This window comes from Protopterus annectens, chromosome 3.part0 (assembly GCF_019279795.1).
Source record: "Protopterus annectens isolate FY-2018-M chromosome 3.part0, PAN1.0, whole genome shotgun sequence".
Lineage (NCBI taxonomy): Eukaryota > Metazoa > Chordata > Ceratodontiformes > Protopteridae > Protopterus > Protopterus annectens.
In genome coordinates, this window is record NC_056731.1 from 152,513,958 (window position 1) to 152,535,979 (window position 22,022).

Below are 22,022 nucleotides of genomic sequence, written 5' to 3' on the forward strand. Positions count from 1 at the left end.
AGTACAGTCAAGCACTGAAGGGCTGTGGCTGACCAAGTTTGCTGACGACTGTAAACTGGGTGCTATTATAGAGTCTCTGTCTAACATACAGAGCCATGTCCAACACGGAACTGTTGAACATGCTCCATCTTAGCAAAACCAAATCTACTCAAGCTACATGCTCTAGAGATATAAACCTCAGCACAACAATGAATAGAACATGCTGGAGGGATAGATTCCCTTCGCAAAGACTTCCCCTGCTATGGAACAAGGTCCTGATCTACATAAGACAGAGCCCCTCACTATCACTCTTCAAGAGGAACCTTGACGAGTGGATGGGTAACAGAAAGTTCACACTAGGGATCATACCAACAGCTCTACTAGATAGGGGCCAAGGGTACTAGCTGATAGATCAAGGGCCTAGGGAACTAACCAAAGGGGCGGTGAATACCGCACAACGTGGCTGGGCTAACATATGCCTTCGGGCAGATAGCCCAGTACCCACCTATGAACCTAACTTTTCTCCCCTCTTCCCACATGCAAATTCATCCCAAACACCCTCCAAAATTACCCAAAACAGGTCCTGAATTAATTTATTTATTGTTTACAGACATTTGATTACAGGGAAAAATCCATCTGAGTAGGAGGCCATTTTCAGTGGAGGCTAAAGGAGAAAAGCTACAAAGTATTAAAAAACATTTTAAGAATAATTTTACAATCTTTAAAAATAATACAAAAAAGAACTGCACCTTAATTGTTTTTACTAAATTAGGCATAACTTGAAACCATTGGTTAAGAATAGATACAAATTACATGACAAAGATTCAATATTAAGAGAATTTTTAGCCATTTACAGAAAAATTCAAGGTGAGTTAGTACAATTCAAAGAGAAATTGCAACATGAAATAATAGAAAAGCAAGCTTATAGAATATTTAGAGAGAAAGCCAGGTGAGAGAAATTGACAGAAGGGAGTAAGTGAAGAAGGGAAAGTAAGGAAGTGTAAGGTACAAATAGGTATTTGTTCACATTTAGGGATACAATTTATCTTATTGAGCAAGTACAGAAATAGTTTTGACTAGGAAGTCTTTCAGAATTATTTTAAGGGACAGAAGGTAAGGTACTGGCCTGATGGAAAGAAGTAACAAGTTCCAGGCTGTTCAGAAACCTAATAAATCTGTGGGGTGGTATGAGTACAGACAGCACCCCACAGATTTGATAGGTTTGTGAACACACACAAGTTTTCGGTCAATGGGTTGTACGCAGATGAATTATGGATAATTTTATGTTAGCTGATGGGGTAGTTCTGAATGCTATTTGTGAAAAATCAAAAATTCTACTTTCACTAGACCCAACAATATATCAGACTGTCTCCTACTTAGGGTCAGACACAGGATAATCAATCTTCTTGTCAACTTACTTCTACCTCAGCATCTCCATCGAATCATTAGGATGGGTCATAGTGGTGACCCTACACAAAGGACGGGGGGGGGGGGGCAGTCACTGAACCAGAGAACTATAAACCCATTACTGAAAATAATTACAATTGAGTTCATAAGGACAAAGGTAGACTGCAATCCATTGACCCCAACTAAACAGACTTTGTGAAGGGTAGGTTTTGGCTACTGAAACTGAAGGACTTCTTTGACAGGACAAACACCTTTACATAAAATTTTCTAATCATGGCAGCAGCTCACTCCATGTCAAACAAAATGCCCCCCTTTACAATAAAGTTTGGCGAACAGGTGGGGGGCTGTAAATTTACCTAGGGACTGTCACCTATGGCGACTACAGAGTAAACTAATTAGAACCATTCACCAGCAAAGCTCTAGATTATCCACTAGAACTACATCCAAGGCTGAACCTACGAACCTAATGGTAACTGTTTTTTAATCAATAAAGATACTGAAAAGTCTACCGAGGTACATGGGCTAATTTTCTGTTGAACCAATAGTAGACCACCTTGTTTTTGTCATTTAATTTCCTTTTTGTGCCACTGTTCAATTACTTGTACCCGTGACACACACACCCCAAATGTCAAACCTGAACCCTCAGCCCAAAGAGCAACAAAAAAGAGAAAGTATTTGAACTACAAATAAATACAGATAAAGGTAAAATAAAGCTAGGAAATAACGTTGCATTACTTTAGTCCTAAAAGTACAAAAATAGACAACCTCTGCTACTAAAAAAAAAAAAAATCACAGTGAAGCTAAAACTTGTTTCCTCTTCTGTTATTTAATTTCATATCAGAGTTCATTTTTATAATTCACATCCCTAAACGCAAAACTCCAACAATCCACTCAGATTGCGTAATACACAGCGACTTCAGTTAATATAAAAAAATGAACAAGGAATTAATCCACTCAATAATGATAAATAAAAGTAAAAACGTGTGCACTAGTGTATTAAATATTTATATACACAGCGAAAAAAACCCTAGCAACTAACTTCCTACTCCAACCTAAATCCTCTGAATCTACTTTCCTGATTAGCCAATAGATGAACTTAGAAGAGTCTGGCAGGTCAAAGTGTGTGCGTCAAGCTGATAGTAATTCAGCAAAGATCCCGTTCCGGGTTAAGGTGTAGAGTTCGGTTGGGCGGTGCAAATTTGCTTGAGTAGAGCATGAGAAAGTCTTCATCTGTGGAAAAAAAGGCCGTGAGCAGGTGTCTTCGCATCTAAATGTGTCATTTTTTTAAGTGCCTTGAGGAATAAGTTTGTCAAGTGGTATTTTGCCAATATCGTTTAACGCTTCGTCATTTTAAGAAAGTTAATACTTTACTGTCACTAGTTGGAAGCAAAGATGGCCGAGACTGAAGGTAGGAGCCTGGACGATTTCTTTGCCAAGAGAGACAAGAAAAAGAAAAAAGAAAAAGTGAAGGGGAAAGATGGTGTTCTTGCACCAGCTGACGGAGCTAGTTCGGCACTTGCCAGTAGTAATGTTGTGCTTAAGAAAGGCAGAAAGGAGCGGGAAAAATCATCTAAAAACGAGTTCCAGGACATCCAGCAGGAAAAGGTGACGCCTCGTTTGTAACTAAGAAAGGCATAGGGCAGCTACGATCATTGGTGTAGTTTAAGCCCTGCATGCCAACTGGTTTTGCTGGAATAAATTGTAATGTTTAAATGTCCGTTATTGCACCGTTTAATGCATATTGATTTAAATAGCTCGAGCTGATTAATGGAATAAGTTTGAAAGGAATGATGACATGTAGCGTTTGTTTCCAGCGGCTAGTGATGTGTGCCAGAGGAGGCCGGGTGTCAGAATTTGTAATATCGTTGCGCGTATGTGTGTGTGTGTATATGTATGTATATATATATATATATGTGTATGTATATATATATATATATATATATATATATATATATATATAAAATTATTTTTGTGCGATAGGTTTGTTTGGCTCGTGCATTTGGAACGTTTTGCGTAATATTTGCGGTGCTTAAGTGTGAAACACGCTTTGATTAGACTTGTTTTTAGGGTGGTGAAATTGGGGGTGTAATATTTATACATTTGTTTTAAGTTGCCCACTGTTTGGAGCCTGTTATCTTATATATATGTCGCAGCTTTCTGTAAGGGAGTACGTTTTGCCCATATGTTGGCTTTGGTGGATAGTAGTTCTTTTTATTACGTTAGTTTAAAAAAATTGTGTACAGAAGGCTGGACGTACGTATTCTGCAGGTCCTAAACCCGGTACTTACTCATCTATGGTTTGTTTGCTGATACAGCTTTAGTGGTAACGTTGAGCATTCTCAGCCCACTGTTGGGTTTTCTAAGGTACATTAAGTGCGACGCAGCTAATGAGTGGGTGGGAGTTAAGTATTAGTAAATGTTACCCTTATCCACTTGTATTTGGGGATAATATTGACATGGTTGGTTATCTGAAAATTGGTGTTTTATCTTAGTTATGCAAACGTGGTGATGGGTGAAGTAGTCAGCCCTGCTTTGACTGCAGGGTCTACACCATGAGTGACTCCGTTGTATCCCACCATTAATAGTATTGAAGTGTCCATTGTTTAGCTTTTGGAATGTGTTCAGGAAACCAGCTAAAATCTGCCAAGTCTTGAAAACTGGTTAAAAATAATTTGTAGTTTATGATGTGTTCGTGTTTTAATACAAATCTATGGTGCTGTTGTAGTTCGCTTTCTTTTTTGGGACGTGTTTTAAGCTCTTGCCATATAATCAACAGAATATTGTAACATTTTCAGATGCCCTGGGTTTCATACGTTTGTATTTAATTGGTATGTAGATAATGTTTTATTTTCGCTTTTGTTTACTTGGTTTAGTCAGTCACTTTTTCAGCAGAGGTCCGGGGAGAAAAGCTCCACTATTTTTATGACAAGACATTCAGTAATGGATGCGAACATTGATTAATACACGGCAGTTACACAGCCGTTTGCTAAAATGTTTGTTTCGTTTCTGTTAAAGTATGTTTCTTTGTGTTTTAAATAAAAAAAAAAAAAACTTATTTGAGCATATATACATTTGTCACATTCATTTCTCTGCAATGACAGTGTCATTCACTGGCACAGTGGCTCACCCGATATCAGTTTTAACCCTACAGAAAGTATTTGCAATAATGTTACACCACTGTGTCATTAAGACGAAACTTTAGCTCTCCAGAGTTGCTATTCTTTGGATGAGGCATTAAACTGAAGGCATATTTTGCAAGTCACACTGTAGACAAATGGAAGATGTCAAACCCTGAACCATTGATTAGAAGAAACGACTGGTTTACTGTTGGAGTAAATATCTACTACTACATTTTATTTTGAAGGTGTAATCCTTTTTTGAGCATTACCTGGATTTGCATATAGCCAGTCTGTCATCATCCCTGATAGGAAATTTTTAGCTTGGCCGTGCTTCCTGTTTGTCACCCATCTGTGTTACCTATGGGTGTTTAAGACACTCTGCCATACATATGTCATGGGCCACTTGAGCACCGCCTCTGTCAGGAGAGTAGAGGAGTCAGTCCTGGGGTACAGTGCATTTAAAAACACAGTTCTTACCTGAAAAGTACAAGACAGAAAGCTATCATATGTGCTCGTGGCACATAGCTGCCTAAAGTCCATTTCTGATCTTGCTCTGAAGTGTAATCTGAGTTTTAAACGGTAGGGATGTATGGGAAATGTAACTTTAAAGAACAGCGTGTTTTTTTAGCTTTGCTGCACCTTCTGTAGTTTCAGCACTCTTGTTACATGTTTCAGAATTACATAGGAGGTTACTAGACTAATGGCTGTGGGTCCCTTACAAGCCTAGTCAATAGTTTATCCCCCAAAACAAACCTCAGTCAGCACCTGTTGCCCCTGTCAGTGAGGGACACGGGTGTTACCTGTGGGACACTTGTGGTTTCCCATCCACTCTTCAAGGTTGTGCTTGAAGAGGGTCACTGAGGTGCTCTGACGTGTAGGGGAAGTCTATTCAGGAGACTGGGCAGCGTCTGAGACAAACCTGTGTCTAGCAGGTTTTGTTGGTGTCTCATGTTAGATTCAGGCCTTTTGTGCGGGTAGTAGCTGAGGAGTTGGACTTACAGATGTGAAGCATATCTAATAGGACAGGATCTGAGATTGCCTTGTAGGCAAGACACAGATCACCCCTGAGCAATTTCTATGATGCCAAGTAGAGTGATAGTGATTTGAGCCTGTTTGCATAGGTCAGGTGTTTGGAAGGCCATGGGTTCTCTTTGTGACATGTTCCAGTGGCTTTTCCAGTTGATGCAGATGTTTGGAGAGGTACATCCCAAACAGGGCATTATACTGCGTTATTAGTTCGAGTGAGGAGTATGGATATTTTTTTTTTTTTTTTTTTTTTTTTTCTTTCTTTGGATACCCAGGTCTATCGCAACAGGTTGTGTGTTTAGGGGGTTGCCATTGATGTGGTAACTGGTAGGTTTTTTTTTTTTTTTTGCATTTAGCTTGAGGCCATGTATTTGAATACCAGACAGTTGCTGTGAGACCCTCTTGCAGTATGTTAACATCATTTGGGGAGTCAGTGACAGCACCCAACTTGCTGACTGCAAACTTGGGTCAGCCACAGGCCTTGTTTTCCTGGACCTCAGACAAATAGATGCCAAACAAAGGTCCCGGGACACATCCCTGGGGATTTCAGCTAGTGCCAGGTCTGCTTGTGGAGGTGCCTATTTTTGACTTTGAGGGTCTTGTCCGGTGAGCCAGTTGGTCACCCACCTGATGAGAATGGAATTTGTGCCAAGTTGTTAGCTTTTCAATGATGCCCGAGTGGGGGATTGTCAAAGGCTTTGGCTAAGTCAGGGTAAGCTGTATGCAGGGACTTTCCCTTATCCAGGGCCTTGGTGACCATCTCTGATATCAACCAGGTTTAACAGGTAAGATTTTGCCCTTGACTAATCCAAGCTGGGTGTGGTCATGTGCTTGAAGATTGCTTATGCTCTTGTTTGAGATCCATAATAATATGCTGCGTGGTTTTACAGACTCGTCACGCTAACGGGGCGATAGTCCATGTCAGTTCTCCACTCTGTTGGAATGAAGCCTGTACTTTGGTTGTGGTTGAATAGGGTGCTCCATGGCAAATCCAGTTCTTGCTTGAGATGGTGCAGAATACTTCTGGCCTATTATCAGTTCCCATGGGAGCTGCTAAGGGGCCTGGGGAGGTGGGGGTAAAGTGATAACTGTTGAGTACTGATTTGGAACAAACCTGTGTTCTGCCGCAGAGGTTCCTGATGTAACTGAAGAGTCTATGGTTTCCCTTTGTTTGGAGGCTAATTTCGATTCATAATTGGTCTTGGAGATTTTCATTAGTGGTCTAATTTGCTGCTTGAGGCTAATTTGCAAATTGTTCCTTTTTACCCTTGTACAAAAGTTTCTTCCTTTTGTAAAGCTTGTTAATGTAATATTTCTACCAAAAAGGTATGTGTTTTTCTTGAGGAGCGGGTTTTAGTTCTGTTGGATATGGCAGAGACCATGCAGTTTTACAGGTGCTTGTATATTGCATTGGCATACTATTCAGCATAGATGTCTGCATTCTCTGGGGGGGGGGGGTGTGAAGCTACAGATATTCCATTAGGAGGTTGTAGCCAACTTTTGAAGTACTTTTGGCTAGATTTACAGCTGGGGGGGGGGGGGGGTTGGGTGAGTTAGAAAACTTCGAGTGAGGCAGATCTAATCTCACCAGGGAAGGAGTGATGCAGTGGTTGCCCATTTTGATGAAAACCAGGTCCAGAATGTAGTCTTCCCCTTGTGGAGGATGAGACAAGCTGGTCTAGTGCGTTAGACTTTAAGTCAAGGAATCGTTGAGTGAGAGCTTTAGTGCAAAAATAGTTCACCTAGTGTGTGGTGGGTCTATATTAGTACCTCAAAACTGCATTTCTTCGAGCACCAAAACGTCGACATGTAAACAGCAAAGTCCGAGTAAGCACGAACGCCACCTTCTGCTAATTTTTTCACAAGGAAAAATTTCACTTGGCTGACCAACAGCAAAATAGACCCAATTCAAGTAAGGGGGCTTTGCCCCCCTACTAATTCCGAGATCTCTATGCATTGGAGAAAAGGGCAATTTCTTGATATGACCAAGCAAATTTTTCTTCCTGTGAAGAAAATTCTCAGAAGAGGCCATTTGTCTTTTTTGGATTTCGCTGTTTACATGTTGGCGTTTGGTGTTAGAAGAAATGCACTTTTGAGGTACTATTATAGACCCATCTGTGGTGGGGTAGTGGAGTTGCCAAAGGTCAGGATGTTGGGGGGGGGGCGTAGCACTGGAGTAGTTCCAGTGGGTTGTGCTGACAAACCAGTCTGGAGGTGTGCCTGTCCTTAATGAAGATAGACTCCACCACCCTTAGTGTTCCCGACCTCATTTTGGGGTCGGTGTGTGGAATGAGGTATAGACTAGTAAGGCAGAGGTGCTGTCCGCATAAAGTTTCTGTGACCGCACAGACAGCGGCATCTTCCAGTGCAAGGAAAGCCACCATTGAGTTCATTTTCATGTTAAGGCTCCTGGCGTTAAGCTTCCTGGCCTTCAATTTGCTTTCTGACAGATCTTTTATGCTGAAAGGTTTGTCTCTGGGACATTGCCAGTAGGAAGACAGTATACCTATATTTTGATATCAGGGTATGAGCTATCATTCCAATTTGTAAATTTCCATAATAGTTATTGGAATTTGTGATGGATTTGTAGTGTTGCTAAAATGATTTGCTGGTGTAGAGCATCCCACCCACATGATAAACATTCTACACTATGTTGCTGATAAAGTCCTGTCGAGTGCTTGTCTGTTTTGATCTCTGGACTCTCTTCTTCATACATAATACATATATACATACTGAAAGGTTATATGACTTGTCCTTGACCAAATGTAGTGAAGCATATAATGGGGTTTGCTAACTTTTGTCCATATTTCGCAGCCCATAGGTACTCTGGCAAACCAGACCAAATTAATTAGAAACACCCCCACCCCCCCCCTTTTTTTTTTTTTACTTGAACAAACAAGAATTTGCTCATAGTGATATGTAGCCAGATCTTTAAGGTTCCCTTAACAGTGGACTTGTAACAGTGGAACTTTGACCTTGATTATCAAATTGTAAGGCATTTAAAAATTGTATTAAGAATATTTTGTGTAGAAAAAATGGTACACTAATGTAAATGAGATAAAAAGCCGTTTTTTTAAGTTTTAGATGTTCATGAAAAGCTGCATGATGTGAATAATTAGATAAGAGAATAAAACTGGAATAGCTGTTCACTTGTTTTGCTCTTAAAAGGATTTAGTACATTGGAGGCAATGGTGGTGCTGCGGTAGCGTTGTCGCCTCACAGTAGTACGCTGTCAGGTTCGATTCTCAGCTAGAGCGTCTTCTGCGTGGAGACTAGCATTAATGGGTGTACGTTTGTTGAAGGTTGTGCATCAGGGCTGGTAACTCTACACGTAAAAATCCACTACCAATCATTAGCGGACCGGAGTTCCGCTGTGGCGACCCCTAACCGGGAAAAGCCCAAAGACACAACACAACAACATTGGAGGCAATGGTGGTAGTAATTGTAATGGTATTAATGTTTGTGTAAATGGAGCATGTTCATTCGTGTGAACACACAAATGAGTAATAACTGTATTTACATGAACATGTTTCAAGAAGTGGGTTTTTAGGGAAGCTGGTATATTTATGCAGTATTTATTAGGGCACTGTAGTAGTTGGTGATGCTTCAGAGCAATTGGTTCTGCTGACATGCTTCTTTATGTTCACAACCCCCCCCCAAACATTTGTGATACATGAATTGATGGTCCTGCAAATTGTCCATAAGATATGCATGCTGTTAGCAAGTGGCATTGCAAAATGCACAAACTTGCTGGCTTTCGGCTTGTATCCAGTGGGTGCCAGATGAAGCTGTGGCGTCTCTGTGATCCTGATTTTATTATGAGAAATCTGCAAAAGATAAATTAAGGTTTTTATTAAAGTTTTGGCTGTCTTGTTGGTTTTGTTTAAATTGTTTTAGCTGCCTTGCTAGCACACGTATGTCTGCGGGATAGTTATGTACACATTCTCTTTTGAAAAGTTTTATTTGCAATTATGATTTTGCGCATTCTTTGAAGTTCATTCTTCTGGTTTATAATTATTTATATTTCCTGTTTCTTTGTGTTATGAAGATTGTATGGGGTTGCCAAATTTTCACAAGTCACTTCTGTACCAGTGAGTCAAAGCGGAGTCCTGCATATCTCATCCCTGCCCACAGGTTGAGGGTTGCCTACAGCATTTTGCCTCTGTCATGTGCACCTCCCCCCATGCTCACTGGTTAAGACAATAGGCGTACACGCTCCTTTTTCAGGAGTACCCTGGAATTGCTGTGCATGTTGAGCTATTTGCTCAGTCTCGCACTAAAGCTTTATTAGTAGATCATAATACCAATTCTCTGCATTCAATTACGATTTCATAAGGTGCAGCTTTAACTGTAAAGCTCTGTTACCTTCACTGCTAACAATGAGCCATATACCAGTGAGTCCAAAACCCGTGTAACTGACAGTTTACATTGGCAACTTGGGTACCTTCTCTTGTTTTCTTGCTCTTAAGTAATTGACTTTCTGCTTGAATAGTCTTCAGATGCCATACTTTCACTTTGACTCTGTATTGTGCCATTACCAAATCTGTATTTTCTTTTCCTGTAGTTAATTCTTACCTTGAATTTTTTTTCACCTGCATTATCTTATCCTGTGTGCACTCATAGGTTCATAGGGCTGACTGCCCTTGTGAGCCATTTTAATCCTAGCCAAGCCACCCCATGTGAAAATCAAACTGCACCTAACACCTTGACCATTGTGCCGACTTCCCACCCCACTCTAGCCAAGTCACCCCATGTGAAAATCAAACTGCACCTAACACCTTGACCATTGTGCAGACTTCTCACCCCACTCCAGCACTTTTTGTTCATAAATCTAAGCATTTTACTCTTCTAATTGGAGAGAGTAGACATTTGCAGATGTAGTAGTCTTGCTGCCTAATATTTCAAGCTGTACTGCGATTTCGTTCTTGTTAGCTCTGTTCATTTTTCAATTTACTACTACTGTCTCTCTAAATCCTGTGGTTCTGTCTACGATTTGAATCTCTGTTCGGGCTACTTTATCAGGATTGTGTGGCCTGGTGCGTTCTTTAAAGAAGAGAGAGCCTTCCTTACAAAGGACTGCTGTCAGCGAAAATAAATTGAAAGTGCACCTAGGAATCTAGAAGCTGGTTGCTTTAGTAGTAGGGAAAATGAGAGGTTTTGTCATGCGTGGAGTTCTGCACTGTTGGATTGTATAACATTGCAGTGAACAGCCAAAAGAAAATGCAGAGACTAATGCTGACCTCTGAGAACATGTCATATTGTAAAGGTGTGTATGTAGAGAATGAACAAGTCAAATCCCCGATAGTTGTGTATATTTGTAGTAGTACACCCATTTTAAATTTGGGTCGGTCTGTGCTGTTGTGTAGTTTGTGTTGCCCAGACCTTAAGATAGAAGGAAGCTTCTGTCTTCATCAGCGAGAGTCAGCTTTGAGCAGCCATGCTGGAGGAGTGGCTTCAGCTCAGAATCTGTATTGTATTTGCCATTTTGGGCTATTTCTGCCTTTTCATCATTCTGTTTAGAAAACCCATGTTTGAGTGGTTTTGGGGCTTGTATTACCTCGGCAAGATCCTGCCTGGGTGTCTGCAGAGTTCTACAGCAATTGAGAGAGAAAAGGGAGACTTTGAGTGGATTAAGTACCTCATGTTTTTTTTTTTTATTATTGCTTATTTTCACAAGCTGCACTATTCAGAGCATTTTTTATTAACTTTGCAACTTATATGAACTTTTTTTTCCGTTTTTAAATGTTTTTCAGCTGAGGGCTACACACTGAAGTGCGGCAGTTTTTCTGATTTAAAGTGTTTGTTTTTACTGTGCCTGTTATTTTAATTTTTGAAAAAAAACAAAAGCTTTCCTAGTTTCCTGCCTTTCTATAACCAGTATCAGTTTTTCACATCTGTCGCTGGTGGAGTGGTTTCAGCTCAGAATCTGTAGTTATTGGCCATTTTGGGCTATTTCAATCCCTTTCATCTTTGTTTTAAAACCAGTGTTTGCACATGCAGTGCCGTTTAATTGGGGATAAACTATTCCCGGTGCAAGTCTGCCCTTCTAATTTTCCCTTCGAACTAGCCAGTTTTCTAGTTTTAGCACTCAAAATGTAGTAGTCAGGAAATCCTTCTACTTGACACACCTCATCACAAAGGGGTTCGCCTCCAGAAAAAAAGGTCATTGCTCCTCTTTACTCATCCCTCATCAGACCCATTATAGAGTACAACGCCCCGTTTGGCATGTACCTCGTAAGACGTCTACAACAACTAGAAAGGCCACAGAAATACCTCAATAAGAGGATTACTGGCCTCAAACAGATGCCATACGCAGACCATCTCAAAAAATCTCCAGTTCTACTGTGTTGCTTATCGCCTACTCAGAGGTGAGCTCTGCCTAATAGACAAAGCCATGTCAAACCCAGATCTGTTGGACATGCTACACTTAAAGAAACCCCAATCCCTCTGAGCCACATGCTCCAGGGACCTAAATCTTGCCACCACAATAAACAGAACATGCTGGAGGGGTAGAGTCCTGTCCAAGACTTCACATGCTCTGGAACAGGCTATCCATTCATGTCGAGCAAAGCTCCTCATTAACCCTGTTTAAGAAAAATCTCGAGTGGATGCGAAATAGGAAATTCACCCCAGGGATCACTTCTGTAGCTATGCTAGATGGCGCAGGAAAATAACTTTCTTGGGTGGCGAAGCCAGGGGAACCTTTTTGACTAGGCTTATATAGGCCCCAGGTCCAATAGCCTAGTACCTACCTATGAGACAGTCGCAGTGATATCACTTGTTGTATACAGGTGTTTTAACTTTTGATATTTTTTAACTGTTTCAGCAGTGACATTATTAATCCTTTTTACTGGTAGGCAGAGTGGATAACCGGTACCCACTGTGGATCCCCTTTCTCTGGCTACAAATCACATGTATGCATATACTGTAAGTTGACATTTTTGCTGATCGTAACTCTTGCAAATATGTCTTATGATGATGATCATGCAACCTTCCCAGACTGCTGCCTTCTATCCCACAATGCAGTTCTCCCTCCTCGTAATTCTTCCACTGAGGTTTGCCATTTGCTGCAGTGGCTGCTGTCTGTAATTAAGAACATTCCTTTGTTTTTCATAACATTGCTTTTAGTATTGGTTTGACTTATCTCTGGATTTATCACCTCAAATTTGCCAGTTGTTTGGGCCTTTGTCTGCTTTATTTACAGTAACACTAGTGTGGTTGTGGAAAGAAAGGTCGCGCTTTCAGGTGCGCGACTATCTTTTTGTTTAGGTGCGGGTCACTAGTTGCATCAGTGCTACCAAGTGTGTTTATTTACTTACATTTGTTGACTTGTGTCCAACTGGACGTAGGTCCATTTTCAGCAGAGGCCCCTGAGAGAAAAGCTCCACAGTTAAGATACAGTTACATTGGATTACATAGCGATTTAATTTAACATAGCAATTAATAAACATTTACAGATGAAGAACATAGTACATCAGTAGACAATCTGTAGACAATCTGTAGACAATCTGTAAAGTATATAACAGACATTAACAAATGTTACAATAAGTTCCTGCTGTATAATAAGTACTAGGCTTATGAGCATCTGAGCATGCTGTAATCAAGGTAGTTAGTGGAGTGGAAAGAAATGTGGTTGGATGGGGTGGGTGATATTAGAGTGGGAGTTGCAAGGTCATAGCCAGCATGTTAGGTGCGCTTTTAGTAAAGTTTTGAAGTGGGTGCATGATGGTACGGAGGTAGGGAGTTGGCACAAGAGAATAGTGCTTCACCAGCAGAGTTATTGGCTTTAGTGATCTGCAAGTGATTTTTGTTGCTGGGTCTTAGTGGTCTGGTGGTGCGATAGGGCTGGAGTAGATTCTGGAGGAATGGGACATTTAGTGGATGGTTTGCTAGTTTGTGGGCAAGTGATAGTTGGTACCATTGAAGGAGGTGAGGGAGTTCAAGCCAGCCGAGCTCAGTGAGTGAGAGACTGTAGTGACTACGGTAGGATGCCCCTGTGGTGTTTCAGAAGACATTGCAAGCTCTCATTTCTTGGGAGAAATTGTCTCAGAAAATGCCTTCCTGTGCCCACCCTTTTTATACCAAGACATTGGCCAGAAATTGACAGCTTTTATTTATTTTTTTGAGAGTTTGTCAGAAAAGTTCTCTGACTTGTGTTTTATTTCAGATTTCTTTTTTTTTTTTTTTTTTTTTTCCTGTGTTGCACAAACCATAATTACATAGAGCATTTGTGTGCAGCATGGCTAGTCAGGTCAAGCTTCCTGACCTATTTTTTTGCACCCCATCTCATTTAGTGAAGTTTTCCTTACAAATGGTCCCTTCACTTCTTTCTTTGTCGTGGACTTCATTCTCGGGTTCTGATGTGTTGGCTGCTTGCTTTTCAGCATTGTTACTTGGTTGCAACCATAAACAAAAAAATTAAAGGCAAAAAGTCGTCATATGAGTCTTAATTTCTGTAGTTTGTACTCCAGGTCTTTGTTCCTCCCCTGACAAATATTTGTGTGAGACACAACATTGGTGTACCAGGTGCCATTTTTGTTCCCTAGCAATCCATTACTAGTCCGTTATTGTGTTTTCTTTGTATGGGATTACTGTTCCGTATATATCACTTTGCAAATTATTTGTTTCTTCTTGCCATTGACATCTTACGCTTGAGTTTTCCTCATCCTTAAACATCTTTGCAAATGTCTGTCAGGTCCAGTTTACTGGTTAAATTTCTTCCTGCTTTTCTTTCTCCATCTTCTGCCTGGTTACATTACTACTATGGCCTTTTCATGGTTTCACCTAGACCCCACCACCCTTCTCCACTTGCCTTCCCATTCTGATTCAGTGTCTATTAATACCAGGGGATCCCATCAGTCTCCCTGCTAGGCAGAAGTCCAGGGAAGCAAATTATTGTGGGAAGAAATAGCCAGGGAAGTTATGGCTAGACTTGTACAGGCCCTAGGGTCGATGGCCTAGTACCACCCTATGAACCTTACTTCAGGATGACCAGCCTGCTTAGTACATATTCCAAGTCTCTGGAACAAATATAATCAAAAATCTTGTAGATGTTAGGTAAAACATTGTCTTTCCCACAGTGTGCGTTTTTTAAGCAATGCCAAACTGAAAGTACTTCCAACATAGCAAATCAAAACCAAGAAAATCTAAAGGCATTAATGCTCAATGCTAGGGATCTAAACAAAAACCCCTACTCCCTAGAAGCTCAAGAGCGAACTCTGCTTGAACTTATTTTTGCGAAACTGCAAAATATCAAAGCAGCAGAAACTCTTAATTTTTTCCTAAGGAAAAAATTTGGTTGTCCGTTTCTGTTGCTTCAGTATTTTCGGTGTTATGGTGAAAAGTTACTGGTCAGATTCAGGTAAGTGTGCGATTTGTGTGGATGTGAGTGTTAAGGTGATTTAGGTGAGTTAGGGTGATTTATAGGGTTGGGGTGAGGTGTGTGCGATTTTGAGTGGACATGAGGGTTAGGGCGGATTTAAGTGAGTTAGGGAGCGGGTGAGGTGAGGGTGCGATAGTGACGGACCTTAGGGTTAGGGTTTGGGTTAAGGTAAGTGGGTAGTTAGTGGTGTGTGCATAGTTTAGTGTAGGGTTAGGTATCAGATTTTAGGTGTATGTGTGTGGATTTCTGTTTTGTTTGGTGTGCTTGTGTTGTATGTGTTTTAGATCAGCGATTTCCCCCCCCCCCCCCCGAAAAAAATTGCTGATCTGACCGAGATTGTAAGCTTTTGCTTAAATTAGGTCAATCAATCAGAGTTGCTTTTTTAAGCGTTCAATGATATAATATAGACCCTACACAGACTGGGACTAGAGGTGGTGTCTCTGTTTACATCAGAAATATACCTCCGGGCTGGTCAAACAGGGCACTGCACTTGAGCTGCTTTGTGTTCAGATAGCCATAGGCAAAATCCAGTATCACTTCCTTGCCAGCTATAGTTATCCTCTATGGTCCAGAAACCCATACCCATGTTTAAGCTAACACTAACCATCCAACTGAGTACCATATTCGTGGGCAACTTTAATTACCACACTATTAACTGGGATCTTATACGACACCAAACGTGCATGCACAGAATTCCTGGATATTATAAACATGCACTCCCTGAACCAGATGGTCAGTACACCAACCAGGGGTACAGCCATACAGGATGTGGTCCTCTAATTGGGAGAGTGCTGCACATCCCTTACATCTTCCTGGTAAGGTTGGACCACAAAATGGTCTCCTTTTGAAGTAAAAATAAAACCTGGACCCCCAACTAAACCTGGACTATTCAGGAACTAAGGCTAATCTCCTGCTATTAAATAATAATATGGAAACATTTCAAGCCTCCATAAACCCTGAGAGCACTACTGCCTATGCAAAACTGTTCATAGAAACCCTGTACAAGCATGCTAATAGCTGCGTGGCGGGTGTAACCCCCTGGAAGAAGTACTGAACTCACCCAAACAACAAGCCACCCTGGTGGTATTTCAAAATCAATAGGCTGTATAACAGAAGGAAGAAAATCATGGCAAAAATTAGGAGATGCAGCACCCAGCAGGATAAAAGCGCACTCCTGAAACATCTTGGAAGACATCAAAGCCAAATGTGGCGTAAAATTGACCAGCCAAGGACAACCACAAGACATGTCCGCAACCACAGACTGCACACAGTTGTGTGCATAGTTCATGGCAAGTGGAGCCACCTATGCTGAGCCAGAAGATGTAGCAAACCTATTGGCTGATAAATTCAACTCCCAACTTTACTGCGCTCTCTCCCTCTTGACCTTCTGACAGGAAATACCATGAAATAAAACTCCGACTGTCACTAGGAACAGGTCCTTGATGCTTTGTCGTAAGGCCAGTAACACTGATGATCTGGGATATTGTCTGGGCACATTGATGCAAAGTGCAGTTAAAGTTCGTGAAATTAGTACAGTTTCAATCTTTGTCATCCGGAAGTGCTCTTTGCAACACCTGCAGTGTGCCCAGTAATAACTCCTGCAATTTGTGCAGGGTAACCTGTATTGGTAACGTATCTAAATTTATAAGACCCGTTGCTCCTACTGCTGTTGGAACTGTCTAGGCATCTTTCTCCTACATATCTGTCTTTTCAGTGTACAGTCGTCCTTCCCTTAGCATGTCAGTCAGCAGTGAGGTGTGCAGCCGTTTCCAGTTCTGTTTTACAAAAACATTTTATCTGTTTCTCCCACATGTTCAGTAGACTTTGTGAACCACCGTGTATGTAGTCCACTGTTTCGGGCTACCAATCTTAACCTTTCATCTCTTGGCTTGAATTACTGTCCTTAGCCATTCCTGTGTGCTCAATCCTGATCAACATGAGGTTCTCAAGTTTTCTCTACTTGCAACTATGTTTCTGCATTTTCTCCATTTCTTGCCATCTCACCTGGTCCTTCACCTTTTATTCTTTGTTTTTTGGACATTCGGTTGCTGCCTGATATTTATTAACGACTTGTGGTGTGGATGCTAAACCAAACCGAGAAGTCAGCTGGATTTATTCTGTTTCAAAACTTTCACTTTGGGTTTTGTGAGGTCAGCAGATATGTGCAGTCCCACAATTTCAGATCTATACATGTAAATCAATTTCATGGAGGCCCATCCCACCATTGGAACAGGGAAGTTAGGACAAGGAGAGCAGATTGGTTTATAGCTTGATTTTTGTTCCTAGATGTCTACTGTTTTCGTGCAAGTCTTCTGAAGTATTCCTTACTAAGTTTCAATTGCATTTGTTCATGTTGTTGATCCAGTTTTCAAATGTTTTATACAGTCCCTCTTGCTTTTTTTGTCACATTCTTGTCCCAAAATGTTTTCTTGGTGCTGCAGTTTTCCTGCTTTGAAGGTTGCGTTTGCACATTTTATCAAGACCAAATGGCATTCTTATATTTGAAAACATCTTGCAGATGTGTGTTCATTTCCTCATCTGATGAGCTATACACTTAGAAGTCTTTACACTGTTTTTCTAGGAGCCAAATTATAGCCATGGCTTAAGCTGTTAAGGACAAGACATAGCGTTGACAGTTGCCCTGAAACATCCCTGGGATAATTTTGTCCTTTATCATGGCTTAATTGCAGTGTCTGCCACTGTTTCATGGTCACTGTAATATAGCCAGTGTAGGGTGCATCTTGTGCATGTTTAAGCACACTCTCTTATCCATGATTGTGGTGCCCAAGTAGCATGAAAGATGACCTAGCTAAGCCTTGTAATTATTATTTAACTATAACCTCCAAATAGCTTTCATGCCGAATAGAGAACGGCAACAGTCCACCTCTGCACAAAGGTGGGCCATCTACAGACCCTGGAAACTACAGAGCCATAAGTCTTGCTAGTCTTCTGTAAAGCTGTGGAAAGATTTATCATGGACGTGATCAGTAGTGATGTAGTAAATCTCCAAGCACTGGACCCAACCCAGTTTGGTTTTGTAGTGCAGATCATGCCTACTCGGCTTGATGGACGACTTTGTGAAGATTGCCAAAGCAATGGATGAGGGCAAAATGGTTCAAACTGCGTACCTTGACCTGGCCAGGGCATTTGACACACTACCCCACTTGGACATTAACAAACTTCCAGAGTTTAGGTACAAACTTGTATGTCACCCAGTGGATAGCTGTCTGGCTCGCAGGAAGTTTACACAGAGGCCAGTCACAAGTGGAGTCCCTCAAGGGATCAGTCATTGGACCGCACCTTTTTGGAATTTACTTCTCTGAAGTAAAGGCCAATGTCAGTGTCTGACTAAATTTGCAGATGATTGCACATTAGCAGCTGTCCTTGAATCCCACACTGACCCAAATTCTCCAGGCGGGGCTGACGGGCAACTGGTGTCAGAACCATGGACTGAACTAAATGCCAAATGCATAATGGTATCCTTCAGGAAGTCGTCAGCCCCTGGTAACTTGTATTGACAATACACCCCTTAGAGTTGACCCAGTCAGGGACTTGGGGTCTCATACAGATAGTTATCTAGCCTTTGACCATCTTGTGTGGTGAGGAAATCAGATGTTGTGCAACATATAAACAAAGGTATGGCATCCAAGTTTGTCATTCTACTGTATTAGGTCTGACTAATGCCGATCATTGTGTGCAGTGTCCCTTTGGTATGTACCTAACCAGGTGTATACAACGATTGGATTGTCCAGAGGTTCCTCGCTAAAAATACAGGGTTCAAGTAAAATGTCCTATGCAGACTGCCTCGGGGCTCTATCCCTGTGTACTGTCTCCTACAGGCTATTGGGGGGGGGGGGTCTATACCTGACATACATGGTATTGTCAGACCCCTCTTTGGCCCTCCTGCATATCTACAAAACCAAATGGCACCAGAATTATCTGTTCTACTTAAACCTTGCCTGTGATAGAAACAGGACCTACTGGAGAGACTGGTATGTATCCCAGAGTTTACCCAGTCTCAAACAGGCTTCCCATCCATATGAAGCAGAGTTTCCCTTACCCAATTAAGTGCAACCTGGATAATTGGATGGGGAACTGGAAATTCATCCCTGGTGTGGCACCTATGCTTTTAACAAAGGCAACCTGTATATGGTTCATCTCCCAAGCCCCTGCTTACACTTAAGGGTCATACTGTCATCTTCTTAGAGCAAGAAATCTGGGCAAAGCCATAAGTGGGACAAAGGTCCAAAAATGGGGACAATTTTTTAATTATAGATTCATTGGTGTGTAATAGGCTAATGGCCCTGGAGCCTTTACAAGCCTAGGCCATAGGATTAACTTGGGCTCGTGTCACCCGACCTTGGTTCCCAGTGCCTTTGTCTAGAGCCACTGGAGTGATCCCCAGAGTAAATTTTCTATTTCCCATCCACTCAAGATCTCTCTTGAGGGCCAGTGAGGTGCTCTGTTTGACATGCATGGGTGCACTCTGGGTTATGAACCTGTTCCTCCAGCATGTTCTGTTGATTGGGGTAATGAGGTAGAGGTCTCTGGAGGGTGTGGTGGGCAGGGATTGGTATTTCTTTAGATGTAGCATTTCTAACATGGCTTTAAGTCGAGCAGAGATTGTCTCAAGTAGGTGATATGAGACTGGGAATAGTTGGAGTGTTTTGAGTTTGTCCATATAGGACCAGTGTTTAAGGCCTAGGATCCTCTTTGTAAGGTACTTTTGCAGCGCCTCTAGTTGTTGCAGGTGTCTAGTGAGGTGCAAGCCAAATGGGGCACTGTACTCTACTCTGTTGGCCTAATGAAGGAAGAGTAGAGGGAGACTATTACCTCTTTCTTCCTTTATATGCAGCCCTTAGTAATGAGATGTACCACACAGAAGAACTTTCTGAATACAGTGGCAATGTGGTTGTTGAGAGGTTTCTGTCAACCTGTGTTCCCAGGTGCCTTCTGTGTTCAGTGGACTATTGATGTAGTAATTCATGGGAACCTGTTTTTTTTCCCCAAAGGGGATGACTCATTTTTAGGGCACAGGACCGAATCCTGTGGGACTCCACTCATGACTGGTCGGCAGTCTAACTCAGAACCCACAGTGTGAAAATAGCTGACTCAAATCTGTGAGCCAGTTTGCAACCCACCTAGTGATAGGGGTTGATGCCTAGTTTAGTGAGTTTTTGTATGGTGACAAGTGGGGAATTGTGTCCTAGACCTTTGCCAAATCAAAGCAGGCTGTATGAACCAGCCTGCCTTCATCCACAGCTCTGGTGACTGACTCAAAAGAAGTCAACCAGGTTGAGCAGGCATTATCTACCCTTCACAAAACCAAACTGTGTGGGCTGCAGAGTTTGGAGGTTCCCTATATCTTTTTATTAGGTCCATGATGATGCTTTGCATATCAGACTAGTCAGGTTAATGGGGTGATGGTTCCCAGGGTCTGTAATCGCTCCTTTGTGGAGAGGGATGACTGTAGCAGTGCGCCATTTGGTAGGGACCAAGCCTGAGGAGAGGCTGTGGTTGAAAAGGGCGCACAGGTGAAGTGCCAGTTCACTCTAGTTCATGTAGAACTCTGCCAGGGATATTGTCTGGTCTCATAGCTGTATTCTTGGCCTTGGGCAGTGCTGTTTTAACCTGTGCAGCAGTAAAACTGGGTGCCTGGCAATCTGCTGGTATTGTGATTAGTCCTTTGGGGGAGGGGGGTGAAGTTGGCACTGAATTTGTCAGCAGCCAGTATATTGGTAGTATCTGTTGGCTCTGTATAGGAGGTACCATTGTGCAGTAGCTCAGAGCAAATCTGGGTATTGCCGTGGTGATTCTTTATATAACTATAGAAGGCCAAGGCCTTGTGATTGTCTTTGTCTGCTGCAATCCTGTTTTCATAGTTAGCTTTAGAGGATTTGATGAGGGATCTCGACATTTTCTTGAGGCTAAGGGAGTTTTTTCCAGTTTTGGGACTTCACCTTCCTATGTATCAGATGTTCTTGGTGTTCCACTGTTGCAGTTATTACATTTGGGTAATCTGCTTGCAGGTTGCCCTCAGTCAGCCTGATTAAAAAGTCCTGGGTCCTGCATCAGTTGCTGTCCCTTCCATGACCTCAGGTAGTCGGGGGGAGGGGGGTGGTATAAAACATGCAGCCGACGCCATTACATCAGTCTTTCTTGCCATGTGGTGCCTAAAGCAGAAGCAGTTCAAGTGCCGGTCGGCCGACTTCTGAAATTTTCGGCCGAATGTACCCCGTTGGAGGAACATTTTTTCTTGCTTCTTACCACCGTCCGTAAAAGTTAATTGCATTACCTATGGAAAACAAATACCTCAAAGATTTTCATTCATGGTGTATTCCTTGCCTAGGCCCTAACCACGACGTACCTTAATGTCGGTTTTGTGCTTTTAATCGGCGCACTGTCGTCTGTATATTTTTGCCTCTAAATATTTTGGTTCTCTGTTTAATTATCCAGAAATGTCATCTGTTAGCCATCAGACTACCTGGATTTCGAAAAAAAAAACGCAAAGATAGACAGGCTGCCGAGGTCCAAAACTTCCAATGCTTCTCCTAAGCCAGTTCGCCAGTACTCTGGTGCTTTTGCAGCCCCTGATACCCGCTGCTTCGAATGGGTCTCAGTAGGGGCCTGTGAATTAAGAGTCCGATATGCCTCGAGATACCTATGGAACCCGCAGATGTCTCTACTTTGGATAGGTCCGGAGCCGCTGTGCAGGCACCAGCTTCTGAGGGTGTATTTAGGCCTACAGACTTGCATATTAAATCGACACCTCCTTCATTAAGAAGGCCTAAATCACGATCCATGTCTAAAAAACCGGCGCTCAGGCCCCTATGCGTAAAAAAGGATTAAAAATGGCTGATTATCTAATAATTCTAATCAGGGGTAGTCACCCCCCCCCCCCCCCCCAAAGAGGCCTAGGGCTGAGCTTGATTATGAATCTTCTAACCAGGATTCTGTTTTCTTCTGATGACCTGGATTTATCAAAATCTACTTATGAGGATTCTGATGCAGAGGATTCCATTCCCTCTGCTTCTCCTCCTGAGGATTTTTCTTTTGGGGGAACTTTACATACTTTAAGGCAGCATTTCCACTGGGAAAGCCAGGAATTT

General features: G+C 41.9%; 1 protein-coding gene across 1 annotated transcript in view; it reads left to right on the forward strand.

Annotated features, from left to right (window-relative positions):
• The first annotated feature begins 2,521 nt into the window (after nt 1-2,521).
• The window catches only part of CDV3 (CDV3 homolog), a 133,432-nt gene continuing 113,931 nt past the window's right edge, over nt 2,522-22,022 (forward strand). The window contains exon 1 of the mRNA XM_044064652.1: nt 2,522-2,991. Within this exon, the coding sequence (XP_043920587.1) occupies nt 2,779-2,991 (213 nt within the window). The 5' untranslated portion in view covers nt 2,522-2,778. The remainder of the gene's footprint in view (nt 2,992-22,022) is intronic.